Source organism: Aptenodytes forsteri, unplaced genomic scaffold (genome assembly GCF_000699145.1).
Source record: "Aptenodytes forsteri isolate BGI_AS27 unplaced genomic scaffold, ASM69914v1 Scaffold528, whole genome shotgun sequence".
NCBI classification, from domain to species: domain Eukaryota; kingdom Metazoa; phylum Chordata; class Aves; order Sphenisciformes; family Spheniscidae; genus Aptenodytes; species Aptenodytes forsteri.
Genome location: NW_008794881.1, coordinates 1,186,840 through 1,202,205, shown reverse-complemented (window position 1 = coordinate 1,202,205; position 15,366 = coordinate 1,186,840). Strand labels below are relative to the sequence as shown.

At 41.1% G+C, this 15,366-nt stretch overlaps 1 protein-coding gene across 1 annotated transcript in view; it reads left to right on the top strand.

The window, feature by feature from the left end:
• POC1A (POC1 centriolar protein A) overlaps positions 1-15,366 on the top strand; it is a 70,084-nt gene that overhangs the window by 22,481 nt on the left and 32,237 nt on the right. Inside the window, exons 8-9 of the mRNA XM_009274700.1 lie at positions 2,937-3,070; positions 13,338-13,406. Coding sequence (XP_009272975.1) covers positions 2,937-3,070; positions 13,338-13,406 — 203 coding nt within the window. The remainder of the gene's footprint in view (positions 1-2,936; positions 3,071-13,337; positions 13,407-15,366) is intronic.

Sequence of the window (15,366 nt, the reverse complement as noted above, 5' to 3'; positions counted from 1 at the left end):
CCTGGTCTAGTGGAAGGTGTCCCCGCCTGTGGCAGGGGGGTGGGAACTAGATGATCTTTAAGGCCCCTTCCAACCCAAACCAGTCTATGATTGAGTCATAAAAGCCAAAGAAACCTAAAATTGCAGTGGTGGCTGTATGCAGTCACTTCATGCTCCTGTGACTGCAAACTGATGCATTTGTAATATGTTCTGGAGATGTGTTTGTAAGTCTTGCTCTTCCGACAGTTTATACGCTTGCCTTTTGGTGGATTCAGTTTTGTGGCTCTTCTATGTGAAGCTGCCATCTCAGTCCCACTAGAGGGCATCTCTTCCCTTAGTACATGCTTATGCTGCCTGATTTCAAGGGAATCCATTTTAAAGATTGAGTAGCATCGAGGAGTTAATAGATAAGTAGCCGTGCCACAGACTCTTGCATGTTAAAGTTGGGTTGTTTTCCAAAACTGATTAGTCTTTTAGCAGTGTTGCTCTTGTTGCCAGGACTTGTTCCAACTGTGACATTTGTAAATGACAGTTGGAAGTAGAGAGTAAACTGCAAGATCTTTTGTATGGTGTGGTTTTTTAGCAAAGTAAAGTATGCTCTGGTCACACTTACTGTACAGGAGAACAGACAGATACTTTACTCAGTCCTCTACTTGGCGCCAACTTTTTTGTACAGCAGATCATCCCCCTACTAAAATGGCCAATGTTTATTGCCTGACATTTTTTTCCTGTGCAAAATTGTGTGTGGGTCACCACTATTGCAGGTCTATGGAAACAGCTCTAACCTTTCTTTACTGCTGTTTAAAAAGAGCAATTGGTACTTTTATACAGTTCAGCTGGGGCTGAATGGTGGTTATCTGTTCACTGGGGACTGTGGCTGTGTCAAGTCCATCCTAATTTATCTTCTGACTGCTGGTTACTAAGAGGTTACATTCACTGATTACATAAAAGTAGTATTGCCAGACTTGGGACAGCAATGTTCAGTCATTCTATAGGCTGACATGACTTTATTTTAGTAATTAACTCCCCAGTATAAGTCCCTTAAGGGGCTGTTATTTGTCTGGGGCTTGGCTGGCAGAAGGGTAGGCTTGTAGCAACAAGTTACTGGGAGATGCCACCTTGTGCTGCACCGGATTTATTGTTTACAACATGAAATAAAGTGAGGTTGCAGGATGTGTTCGCAAGTTTTTGGAGAGGTGTTGTGAATGGTCTTGTGGGAGGTATGAGCTGTTTTGGCAGAAGAGGAAGTTTTCTGAGTTTACAACAGCCAAGAACTCCTTGGGCACAGAAGCTGCAACTGCTTACACAGCCAGTCTGTGTGATATCTTTCTGTTATGAAAAGTTATTTTGGTGAAACTGGAAATACTTTATTCACTATCTAGAACATCATAAACTTCGTCTATTTCTGGTGTGATTCATTTCAGGACTTGCCTTAGTTGACAAAATATGTTTGCCTTATCTGAATATAGACACTAATGGGGTGAGGAATGTTACAAATCACTCAGAATAAAATTTTCAAAGGAGAAACTTATTTAGCACTCTTTCAGGAAGAAAAACTCCACATAGACTTTTTCTCCTTTAATACATAGTGTAATACAGGGCTGGGGGGGTAGAGGAAGATCTAGCTGTGTGATAGAGGCAGTATTCACCAACAAGAATCACTGTTCAGAAGTTACCTGTGTTGAGTTAATGTTTTCTTCTGTGTTTTTTTAATAGTCCAGGACAAGAGGGAGTTATGTTCTCAGAACTTAAGCTGAGGTATCTAGTGTTTCTGAGAGTTTAAAAAGTAGATGTTTTACAATTGAGCAAGGTTATGTCAGATTTCTGCTTCAAATCCACATCTGCAAAAGATAATATTTGCTTCTAGTGTCGTTAAAATTGTATTTTGATGTTTTTTTTAACATGCAGTTTGGATTTGGAATGTACAGTAGACTCTCAGGGAATATAAATTTAGTTGGGGAGATGTACTAGTAGTAGTAGATTTGAGACATCAGAACATTTGGAGGGCACATAGTATAATTAAGAATAATTGGATAGTTAAAACCCTTTTCAAGCATAGTCTTAATATTCTGTAATGTCACATACGCTCTGCAAGCTGTGCATATGTAAAGTACTGCATGTTCTCATAAATAAATATGTTCAATAGCCTGTTTTGTAAAAGTTCGGGGAGGGGGAAAAAGCCCTGCATTAGATAGATGTTTAATATTACAGTGAACTTAAAAGTGTAGTTTGACTTCTTTCCTAGAGCGTTTTCTTTAAGTCTTTTCAAAATAACTCTTAGGCTTCATTGTCATGCAGGAAGGATTGCTTTATTGGAAGCTCACACTCTTGATAGTTTGTCTATTCATACTTGTTTTAAATTTTTGGTGAGGTGAATTGGATGGCTGAAGGAGTAATGCTTATACTGGACCATGTTCAAGTTGCTGGTTCTTCTTTCCTAGTTTCTCTGAAACCCAGTCTTGGTTAGAGTTGGGTAGTAAACCAAAAGAACCTGTGCAATGCTAACTTTGAGTTTCTTTCATCATAATTTCAGTCTTCTCCTTAACATACCAGCATATAGAGTTTATTCTAGAATCACTTGGGAGCGAGAACAGCAGCTCCATGGTAGTAAAATATGTCAATGTCCAGCTCTCTCGCAGAATTGTATAGCTCACTTGTGCATATAGTTACTTTTTGGGGCTATGCTGGCAGCTTTTGTAGTCTTAAATCTCCCAGAATAATTGGCAAAGCTTCCTTTTTCCTTTCAATAAAGTAGTGCCTATTTTTACAAGAATTGAATGCTGCCCTTGTTCTCCAATGCTTTGAAGAGTTTTTGTGGAATGTTTCCCCCATGATAATTTTCCTGTTAAACTTTATAACAGAAAATTGGAATGTGCTTGTACTTTATTTTATTCTTTCGCCTTGGGCTTATGTAAACTGGTCTCGGTGATTATTATGTACGTTTTTTCCATCTTTAGTGCACAGTGCTGTGGTAAACAGTCTTTCCTTTCACCCCTCTGGAAACTATCTGGTTACTGCTTCCAATGATTCAACTCTTAAAATTCTGGACTTGCTAGAAGGAAGACTTCTGTATACCCTTCATGGTCACCAGGTGAGACACAGCCTTTTATACAGTAACATACAAACCCATAACAAACTGGGCAAATTTGTGCTTGAGCCTTTCATTCTTCATGACCAAAAAATCTTTTGAAAACTTCCTTACATAAAACGATGATGATAGTACTAGTAATAATCTTTGAGATCATGACTGTTTTGAAGGGAAGGCCTATGGAGAGGGAAGGATGTAAGGCAGGAATGGAGAGGATGACAAAACAAGGCAGAAAGGGAGCTCCAGTACTGAGGGTGCAAGTCTAAGTCCTAAGGGGCACAGTCGGAGCTGCACCCCAGACTCTAATCCTGGGTCTGTCGTGCACTCTGTACCACAGCTCTGACTCCCTCTCTAGAGTGGTGAAATAACACTTGGCCCCCTGACTTAAGTGTTATGAAGATAAATCACCTGACAGGAGACTTAAGGACAGTAGTGGTAAAATGGAGGAAATATATTTTGCGATGTGATTTGGGAACATGTTTCCACTTTGTTTACAGTCTGAATTAAATAATTGAAGGTGATAAATGCTGCTGGTTGGTTAAGTTTAACTGATCGGCCTATTAGTATTATGCTGCTGGATGTGTTGCTTGTAAGGTTAATTATATGAATGCTTGGAGCTCTCTTTTTAAATGTTAAATGAAAATAAATAGACTAATTTCATTGTCCATGCTGAGTGGGGCTCAAAGGCATGAAAAAGCAGACCTGCTTTAAAGGTTCCCTTTCCAAAGGGACAAAGCAAACAGAAATTCTTAACCCACTTGTCTCTCTGTTAAACTGGGGGCTGAGTCTTAAAGCATCAAAACTAGCTGGGGAAAAATCACTGCCTGAAGCTGTTGGGGGTGGTGGAGATGGTTCTGGGCAATAATGATAGCCGTGTAAGCTGCAAAAGTGATAATTCAGGCTTGTGGCTTTAGTTTAGTGACTGCCTTGTCTGATGTATAAAAAGGTCAAGTTTGTTCTGTAACTTCTTATACTATGTGTTAATAAACTTTTCTCCTTTTTTGTAATATTAATGGAAAAATAGGACAACCTCATACTTAAAGCTCTACTTCATGGGAAGATCTGATTAAAACTGACCAAAGGGTTCAAATGCTGAAAAGAATGAGGGAAAGATAATAAATGCTGGCTATCCTAACATGTAAACCTCAACTGCATAAAACTTTCTTACTTTGAAAACTGGACTAAGTGGATACTCCTGTTGGATAGGGGCTGCAAAGCTTCTAACTGTTGTCCTAATCTCCATTTTCATATTTCTTTCGTGTTAGTTGACCAAGTGAGTGCTTAGGAAGTAACTTTCTGGAAAAGGGTAAACGTGGAGGGACAGTGGATCTTTGCACCTCTCATCCTTGCCTCAGGAAGGGATGTGCCTGCTTATTGTTCAGCATGTGGCTGAACCTGCTTTCCATTTTCCTCCCTTCTGAGCTGTAGGCTGCTCCTCCATAAGTGCAGTGGCACAAAAAGTTTTGCTTTGAATGAGAGCCCAAAACTGATTATGGTGATGGAGGTCTTCAGAATTAGACAATAGAAAGTCCCTTTAGGCTGATGCTGTACTTAACTCAGGGCTTCTACAAAACAGTTGGTTTGTGAATCATCTGTTCAGAAGTAGAGTTAAAGTTCCATATTATTCCCGGCCCCCTCCCCCCCCCTTCAGATCAGTTAGATGTCTGCCACACTCTCCTAGGCATCTGACTGACATTGGAAATGCTTTGACACTGGCACAGCTGAAGGGTAGTTGCCATTGTGGGATTACACCTCCTTCAGTTTGGAAACAAGTAGAAGTATGAAAGTGGCTGGTAGTGCTTTCTGGTGGTCTTCAAGGGTATTGCACTGAGATGGCTGTGGAACCAGTCCTGGCGTAGCCTTGGGCAGGTATTCCCTCCGCTGGCTGGCATGTGCTGTATTGTGGTGGGTTGGTTCTTTTAATGCCTGATTTAACAGATACCTTGCTTTTCCACTAAAAGTATATGATAACCTGTGCTTCATTCACAGTAAGCAACTGGCAGTGACAACAGGCCCTGCTTTCATCAGAAGCTGTTGGGGTGGATTCCTGCACTGGTGGCTGCTTCTCTAGCCTGCTCTGCTTGTAGATAAACCCAGGCTACTTAATACTGAGGGCTTTTTTTCTTCCCCTCCAGCCTCACTGTGATTTCTGCCAGTATCTCCAAGTGGCTAAAAATGAAGTGGGTGTGGATTTTTTGGTCATTGAGTAGATTTGCCTTTTTAAGTGAGGGCTATAGGTTAGTCACCAAATGAACAGCCTGTTCTGAAGACATTCTTGAGTTGTGACTTTGTGTGGGTGAATATGCTGGTTGAGACTTTGTTCTTACTCTGACAGCTGACTGCTGTTATGTTGTTCTGGGAAGGCTGCATGCGAGTGGACACTTGAAGGAAAAAAAGGGCCTTTAGACATACTTTGACGCAACTGCTGGAGTGCCAGGAATTTGTTAGCAGCTGATTAGCTGTAGTTTACATAGGGAGGATTGCCAAGTTTACATTGATGTCTTTAATTGTAATGTAGCTGTCCCCCTTGTAGCAGAAGGATCGTTAGAGGCAGGAGTTTGTGGCTTGGAGCTGACATCTTGCAGCTGCAAAATATCATTCTGTATTGTGCTGCGTATTTTAATTCTGGAGTGCTTCAAACTGTGAAGTATTCTTGCCTAATTCCATACAGATGAGACATCAGGTTGGTATGTAGGTCCACCTCTGGTGCTGAATCATCCTCAAGGAGCAGAATGTTTTGGGGCCTGTAAGTCACCTCTGGAGAGTTGCTAGAGGAGAGCAGGTATGTACACAGTGCCTGTCTGTCCTTTGGGGTGATTTGATTAGAGCATTTCCAGACTGACTTCCTTAATGGAATGGAAGTTCTCAGTAAATATTTAGGAAACATCTGCATGGTTATGTTTATAAATAGGAAGACAGAAAATGCAAAGTTATGTTTCCCCAAGCAACCTTGACTTGAACCATGAAGTAGCTGTGTTCCACTTACCTGGGTGGCATAAGTGCTCTCTGCTGGCTGACTAAAGAGTAAGTTCTGAGCAGGTGCACAAGAAACAAATGTGCTCCTTTACTGTCTGCTGCCAGCTCTACCTAGGTGGCATTAAACATCCGTGCAGGCCTAGTCTTCTTTGAAAGGTGTGAGGACATCTCAGGGCTGCACAGAACTGGACCACTAAAGAGAGGGAAAGGGTGTGTTGCAAACAAGCAATTGATTTTAGATTAGCGTTTCTGAGTATTAAAAGGAAATATGAGTGCTCTATTCTTCCCTTGTATTTTTTTTTAAAACTGAAGCTTTCAGGAGTTAAAAAGCTACGAAGATTCAATTATAAGGTGCCAGTATAAATTTTCCCTATGTTTGCTGTAGCCCTTACTCCCTGGTGAAGGAAGGTGCAGGCATGACAGTCTTGCTCTGTGTAGAGATACAGGAGTCTTTCAAAGCTCAGTGGACTGAGAATCCTTGTGACTTCTTGTCAGAGGTATTCTGCATGAAAACATCCCTCGTTGCCATTGCCATCTCTGTCCCATGTGCTTTTCTCCTTGGCTCCCTTTCACTCTCCCTTTCTCTCCTTTGTTATCACCCCCATTGTGCAGTTCCTAGGAATCTGCCCTTTTTATCTAAACACTTTCCTTGTCCTTACCATTACAGATGTAGACTCTTTCCACAGCCCCTACTGCTTTCCACTCCATCCCCACTTGAGGACAATACTCAGCTCTGTCCTGTACCTCTTGATTTGCCAGCGTGCAATGCCTGTGGTGACACCTCTTCCTCTCCGCATTGTCTTTGGGGTATCTGTGTTCTTTGTAAAAAGACAACAAACATCCATGGCTTTCCTAGTTTTATTTTCCCCAGCTCTTGCCTCTTTCTAAGACTTGGATTTTCCTGTCTGATGCTTCTTCTGCAGGATATGTGCTGCGTCCTGTACCAGATTGTGAAACAAGTGTCTAACTGTCACCTGTCTTGCCCCTTGTATTTCTTCCTGCCTCCGTCTTCTCTGAATTCAGCTTTCTTTTCCTACTATGTATCCTGCTATTGTCTTTCACCTTTTTTGATGAGATTGACTAGATCTTCATAGCTGTGGGTTTCCTTGCTGCAAGTTCATAACTGATCCTGAGATACAGGCTCAATGCTTCTGCCTTACCAAAAGGTCTGTTAATTTGAATGGGTCTTCACTGAACAATCTTCACTGCTTTATCTGCTGCTGAAACCAAGTGATAGGTGAAAGACACACGACACCAGCATCTTGTCTCAGGCCTTCTATGTTCTTTGGCACTTGAATGCATTTATCAAGTTTCTTACCTGCTCTTGGTGTGTTCCTAATTGTCTTGATCACTTATTTTTTGCATCTTTTGCTCCTCTCCCATCTGTCATTTCAGTGTCCATCTGTCCATGTGCCATGAAGCAGTTGAAAGCACTGTGAACAGTGGCAATGACTGCTCTGTTTATTTCTTTTATGCCTTGAACTGATGATCCCAGCGTGCTTGTTGCTGCCTCTGATTTGCTTCTCGGACCTCATCACCACTTCTCTCTTTTTTTTTTTTTTCTCTTTGCACTAGTTAATCTATTCCAGGAGAGTTTGACTGAATGTACTGGCTTGTATCTTCCCACTTCTACATCCCCTTTTGTGGGCAGCGGAAGAGGAAGCTTTCCTTTAATTCAACTATTTGCATCCTCTAGATATGCCTTGTTCCAGCTCTTGGCACCTCCCTCTTATCTGGCGCTTCTCTGGTATGCATTAGTTTTTCCCAGGATTTAAAAAAAAAAAATATCTACTGGCATCCTTGACCTCACTTGTCTTTCCAGCTACTTTCCTCTCTGCTTCTCTTCTCATTGTGCAGACGTGCATCATTAAACTACTCTCCTCTGGTTTATTCCTGGACCCTCTCCAGCCTGGCTCATGTTTCTTCTGTTATGCTGAAGCCAAAATGTTAGCTCTGTTCCGAGCTGAAGCTTGTAAGTCTGGCCTTTCTTGACTTGAAGTGACTGTTGGTATTGGCCCTGCTGTTCTTGAAATTGTGCGCCTTCTGTCCTCCAGCAGTTCTATGGGGGAGGAAATGGTGCTCAAGAGGACTTTCTCTGTGACTGTCCACTTATTTATAGATGGTACACATTCATCTGCTATCTGCATGCAGGTATGACTGTTTGCTCCAGGTGTATTTCCATTTCTCCAAACTAAACTCTTGGCCTTTCTCTTAAGTATTTATTTCAGAGAGATCTATTTTTAGCTCCTCTGAAAGCTTTGTGTTCAGGGATGCTATTCCTGTTGTCTCTCGTCATCCCTGTGTCAATTGTTACTGATGCTAATAGCATCCTGCTAGTCACTCATTCAGTCTTGTAATCTGTGTCCTGGCTTCGGATCCCATCTCTCTAGGTGATGAATGCATTCAAGCCATTCAGAATAGTTCTGAACGTCTTTTTCTAAGGCCACACTGTGTTTTGTGTAAGCTGATCAACCTGTCAATTGCTAGGGCAATAAAGGCCTTGTGATCACTAGTCTCCTTCTGGAGGAAGTGGGAAAACAAGGAGAAGGTATAATCTCTATCTCTGGGGGGTAGTCTGCACATAAATTAGATTGTGTAACGTGCTGTGCTTCACCCTTCTTGCCTACGTATGCAGCTAGAAGTGGGATGTCACCTGGTGTTTCAGCTACCGTGGCATGGCTATCTGACCTTGCCCAAATCTTGTTCACTGGGAACACTGCTGCAAAGGACTAGGTTTGATTCTGTTATCATTCCTTCTGTATGACTTCCTTTTTTTGTTTCCAGTTTCTTTGCTGCATCCAGTGTGCAAGCAATTTGTCCTTTTCAAGGCTCCCTGGGGCTTATCTCCACCCTGCCTGGTACTCCTCTTTCACTAGAGATGAGTTGAATATTGATTAGTGACAATGTTCTTCCCACTCAGCGTTTCCAGTGGATGATATTTTGCTCTCTTCTGTACTTTCTCTCAAACTTTCTGCAGCTCTCTCCCAGTATCACCAAAACTATTATTATAATTTCAAACTTTGACATGCACAAAAGCTCAACAGTCCTCATGTTGTTGGCCTGCTAAGGACTAAATAGAAGTGTTCCTTACTGCTGACTTCGTGTATCTCATTGTCCAATCCTTTTTTTCTGCAGCTTGCTGTTTACTCTAAGGTAAGAAGCTGTAGGAGTTTGGGGACTGGTGCTAGCAGCTTGTGTGCAGCACCTAGCACAATCACGATGCAGAACTGGAACTTCTGAACCCTCAGGAAATACTAATAGAAGGGCATTTGTATCTTGCTAAAGAAAGAGGAATAAAGCGGTCCTTTAGAAGGTTACTGTATCACACATGTTCTAGTTGCATGGGAAACAAGCTTAAAATTCTCCCTACAACTTGTATAGAAGAATATGCAACTACTGCTTTCTGACACTTTTGATGCAAACAGTAAGTTTAAAGGGAAAAAAAAATCTGAAGGCAGTTTTGAATTCTTCAGTCTCCAACCATGTACCTGTTGTCCAGGACTGCATCAGAAACCTGTTGGATCTCTGCCATGCTTACCTGGAACAAATGGGAGTTAGGCTGTGTCTAATCACTGTCATGTGTAGCTTTTTACTTTTGTTTTGTGTGTTTATATTAAATTGTGAGAGTATTTGGCAAACTATTATTTGTATGTTGCTATAGCAAACCTGTTATATCTGGGAAGAGTGCTGTAAATGTATGTAGCAAAAACACTTTTCACTTAATTTATGTCAACAAATCTGTAGAGGATGTTGTGTCTATAGACTTGTTTGTTCCCCTTCTTTCAATTTATAAAGGCACATTCAGTCTTTGATATCAGTTTCTATTTTGGGAGGAATATGTTCTGTCGAACTCTTTTTTTTTCCTTTCTGAATGCCATGACTTTGGAGTCAGTTCATTGCCTGTTCTGATGTGATTTGTATTGTGCTAAATTTTGTCTAAATACACTGAAATACTTAGACTGATAAAAATAATTTTGTGAAATGTTGCTCCTCTCTGGTATTCCTCACTTGTGCTTGTTCCTGAACATTTTAAGCAATGTCTTGAATGTGTTTTTTCACCCTCCCAGCCTCACTGGTTTATTACAGTCACAGTGCAGCTTCTGTATCCTCAGCTCTGTTATCTTTGAGCAATGTTCACCACTGCACTTTTCTGGCTATGTACTTGTTTTTGCCCTTCCTTATTGCTTATTTATCTTTTGCTTTTGTTTGTTGTTTTTTAGAGATTCTCCATTCCTGACAGTGTGGTCAGAGAGCTGAACTGCTGGGGAAGGTGGGTGGGACTAGAAGGCAGGGGCATATTTTGTTTCAGCTGATTGATGGTGGTATCTTTGGTTTGCAATATCTGCACTATTTAATGCTGTGTTAGTTGATTAGTCACATCATGACCGTGCATACATCTTGAAACTGCGTGCTACTAGATCAATTCTGGCAAGATCTCTCGAGTGAGATGTTGCTATTAGAAGGCTTCAAAACCTTTTGAAATCGCTGCAGGTGAAATGATAATATGGAAATAGCTTCCTTTAAAACACATTAAGGTAAAACACTTCACACTGGGAGTGACCACATCAAGACTCTAGTTTTGCTGGCATAACCTTGTGCCAGCATATTTGAAAGCACGCAGAACTGTGGGACACAGGCTGCAGTGAGAGTTGAGTGTTTATCCCAAATGCAATCTTTGGGTATTTGTCTACCTTCAGGATTTATAATGACAAGTTCACTTTTACAAAGTAGGAGAGAAAGAAGGGAAACCAGGAACAAACTAGATGTGAGATTTCCATGTAATGCCCATTGGGAAGATGCGAACTCTTAATAGAATAGGCTGTCCTTGCAACTTGATACAGGGTGAGGAGAAGCTTCTTACTTGCCTTCTGAGATATATGATCTTACTTGAAAGAGGATCACTCTACTTCTGTCAGGAGGTGTGTTTGTGTGGTGGGGTTTTCTGGTGGTTGTGTTGTGGCTTTTCTGGTTTTTTTTTTTAATGTTTCAGCCTGTCACAAGTTCAGCTTGCTTTCCCAGCAAACTTGGCTGTAGGCAGCCTCTGGAAGTGCTCGTTCCTGCCTCTGCCCATTTCAGCTTGGGCAAAAGCTCAGGCTTAGGACAGTCTGCAAAGTAACATGTGCAGTAGCTGACATAACTTCACTATCTGGGTCCTCAGCTGTTTATTCTAAGCAGAACAGTTTGTTGTGCCTGTGCTCAAACACACGTAACGATTTCCCAGCTCTGTTTAACTGCATCTCGGAGCACCTGCCTCATCCTTCCTATGTGCGTCCTCCTGCGTGCTTTCTGGAAGGTTGAGAACGTATTAAAATAGATGCGTGGTGTGAAATGCGTACTTTTACTCAAGCAGTACTGTAGCAGTCAGCACCATTTAAAAACTCTCAGAACTGTTTTAAGAGCAAGGCTCCTTCAAAATGCAAGTGCCTGTGCTATACAAAGATGATCCTGAATGCATTAACTCTGGCATCTCTTCTGTGAAACTACTAAGAGAAAAGCAGTTTCAAGCCAGCCTTCCATTCTTCAGTTAAACCTAACAACTAACTCAAACCTGCATAGATCATTAGCCTGTGGCTTAAACATGGCAAATGATGGTGGTGTAAGGACTGCCTGCTTGCTGCTTGCATTCTTCTGTGCTGCTGCAGGTGCCTGTTTGGTTTGAAGCCTCTATCATTGCTTGGCTGCATGCTCCATGCATAAGTGGATATGAAGCAGTGATTCTGTTTTGGTTTTGATGGCTTTGAATGTCCCCCCTGTGTTGACTTTGTCCTGCTAGTTGGCATCCAAAGAGAATAACTGCCTCCTGCAAAACTCTGCTGTATTCTGTAGTACTATCTAAGTAGAAGCTAATATACAAATACAGTATATTCTGCAGATGCTGCTCTGTCTGCCATTCAGTGACCTGCTCTTCTTTCCAGTGCTCCTCAGGTAGCCTTGGCTTTTTCTTCTTCCTGTTCTGGAAACAGTGGTCTTGTACTTTGTGGACTTCTTGACTGCCAAGTCTGAAATAAAATGAGTAATTGCATTCTGCTCTGAATACTGAATCTTGTGCATTCAGTTATTCTGCTTGTACAGATTCCTTGACTTAAAATGCTTCTAACCTTGGCCAAATTAATTGATATAAATTGATTGCTTTGGCTGATAGCTGGTCAGGCATGTTTCGAAGTTATGTTGTGGTGGAGTGGGCAAGAGCTTTAAGCCTTGGGTCTTTTGCAGTGAGCAGTTTGCCTGGAATATCCTAGAAATATATAGGAGAGCATGTGATGACTGTATATAAAAAAAAAAAAAGCAAACCCACAACCTTTTCCTTCGTGGTAGAACTGATTCTTTTGCATCTTGCCTGTAGCCCTACCTGTTGGCTATTTTCATCATCAGTCGTGTTTTATGCTGTCCCTTAGTGACAGCTGTGTATGGTCAAAGAAAGGCTGTTGGGAAAGCATGGGGAGAGAAGATACTATTTTCCACGGAGAATCTGGTGCACACAGTGGTCCGTGAAATATGTTGTCTTGTGGTGTAAATGTCTTGAAGATTCTGGGTAATGTTTGAAGTTCTGGCCCCTGGACTTTCATAATTATGTGAAAATCTTGGCTGAGTGCACTTTCTTTTTGTGGTTCTAGTTTTCATGGTGTGAGGAGGAGCTTGGAAAACATAAATTCTGAAGGCTTGACAGTTGGAGCCTGAAAGGTGGATTCATTACTCCTCAAATTTGTTTTAAAAAAACTTATATTTTTATAGGACACGGCTTATGATTCGTGAATGCCTAGAATTGTCAGGTGTGAGGGTATTTTACTTCTAACAGTCTTTCTCAATATGCCCTTTGCTGCTCTGTGTGTATCTGTGTTTAAATCTCCTTTCCCCTTCAAACCTTTCCATCAAGTGGCTAACTGAAGGCTGCATTTAACAAAACTCAACAGTGTCACTGCTTTTAATAGATGAACAGGAGTTTTAGGTATTTCTAATTCTAAAGGGAAGTGAGAATGATTGAGGGGGAAGAAGTAAAAGCCTGAAGCTGTAAAACTTGGTTTGTTCCTGTCTGTCTTAATGCCATAGATACTGAAAAGTGAAAGAAGAAAAATTCTTGAACTGGGGGCAAAAATGTGGGCAGTGGTAAGTAAGTGCCAGTGAGCTTAGCGTGTTAGTTGTGGCCCACTTACCTGACAGATAAGAGCTTTTTAAATTTTGCCTTTAGATTGCTGCTGTCAAATGGGTAATACCTTGCAAAGCTATAATGAATAGAGCTTTATAACACTTTTTCTTTCACGTTTTTTTTAAACCTATCTTTTAAATCTATTTGCAGGGGCCAGCCACCTGTGTAGCCTTTTCAAGAACTGGAGACTTTTTTGCCTCTGGAGGTTCTGATGAACAGGTATGTGACTGGTTTAATTTGATAGTTTTGTGCCTTGTTACTGTTTTTGAGGCATCTTCCTGCTTTCAAAGAGGAAAACATTAAAAATAGTGAGATATATTAAACATAAACTTTTCTTAGTGAGGAAGCACTTCAGCTGGATTATCTGGGAATGGGTATGTACAACAGAGGAAATATTACCCTATATACAGCCCTTGATATATGCCTTTCTGAGGCATCTGCTGCTGGGGAATAAGTTAAATGGGTGTACGAATGGCTGTGTTGAGGTACCTTGCATATCATGGGCTATGCTGATGGATTGTCTCCTCATCTGCCACTGGCTATTTCTGAGACACAAGCGTAAGGACAAGGTAAGCAGGCAGGGATGCTTCCCTTGAATACTCTTCCAGGCCCCACTGGTCTACAACACGCTGTATTTCATACTCCTCAATGCTCTCCTCCTCCCACAGATCTGACCTCTCAGTCTTACTTGAGACACTGTAGCTAAGCCATCTCCAGTGACTGAGGCCAGATGGTTTTGAGTCTGATTGGACACAAATATAGGCTGCAGATCTCTCTATTAATGGGAGCCTGGTGCAAAGCTGTGCTAATGCTGTGGTTGCACGGCTGTTTGGGTCAGAGTTGGACTTTTCTCTGCTGACCTTGATATGTACACTAGGATTAAAAGCCTGGGTGTCTTGTACTGCTGGTAAAGGGTTTTTGTGGATGAAGCAGTTGGGGCAGTAGGGGAGATCTCTTCCTTTTACTTCTGGTTCTGAGTTATAATCCAGATTCACATTTCTTTAAGAGCTGCTGGGTTTTGATTTCTGTTGTCAGTGGGGGAAAGCAAAAACGTACCCAGTATGTCTGGACTGTGCTGAAATTACTTGCTTGGGTTCTCTATGTAATGTGTGTTTTCAGTTTTATGCTGTCAAGGAGGAAACCAGTCCTAGGGTTGTAGCTCATGACAGTTTCATGAGCTGCTGCATTTTAACGCTATTTTATAGATCTGCTGAGATAGATGGCATAGCTTGTCATCCTGTCTCTTTAAGACCACTTTTTATTTAAGCCTTTAAACAGACTGTTTTGCAGAGATACATCTTATAAAAATTATATTGGGGTCACTATATTAAGGTTTGGTTTGCTCTTGAAATGCTTATCTAGCGCAACAAATAAATATACCTCTTTGCTGTTGTTTCTCTCTTCCTTAAAAGCCCTGATGTAGCTGGAAGTTGCAGTTATATAGTAATTCATTTACTTATTTTCCACAGAAAACTTCAGAAATTTTATTTGTATTCAATTTCTAGGCATAGCCAAGAAGCTGACTTTTTATTTATTTCATTTTTAGCTTAAGAGGCTGTATTAGCCTACATTTCTCAGTTGTGTAAGGTAGATTCCTTCAAAAGGCTTTTGTTTTATTGGCTCCCTCTTTGTCTATCCTGTGGTTGGGATTTCTTTAAAGTAATGCTCATTGCAAAGTATCACCTGCTATTGTTAAACTGAAACACTGAATGGCAATGAACGTCTCCCCAGAAAGGTGCTTTGTAGAGGTACATTTATGGCATGGGGTTGTAACTGACTTCTTTGGCAGCCTTTTCCATTGTAGTTCAAGGCTGTGTGTTTCTGAACGCATGTATTGGGAAGGGTGTCTGTTGGCTTTCTTTTCTTAGCTCCCATGAAGGAACTGCCTCTCTCCTCTTAGGTTTGTGTCTGAAAATGCAGGCTGTTCTTCCTTCCGTGCATGGAGGAAGAACTTTAACATACAATAAAAGTATGCATTGAAAACAGCGTTAGTCTTAAATTGCCAGTTGTGTATATACAAGAAGCTTTTTCAGTGGAATGGACCTCGCTGAATACTAGCTTTCTGAATCCAAGAGAAGTATGAGAAATAATAATCAAGAACATCTCTACAGGTCAAAACCTTTTTTTTGTGGGGTAACTTAGGCATGTAGCCTGTCTTAAAAAAAAAAAAAAAAATTAA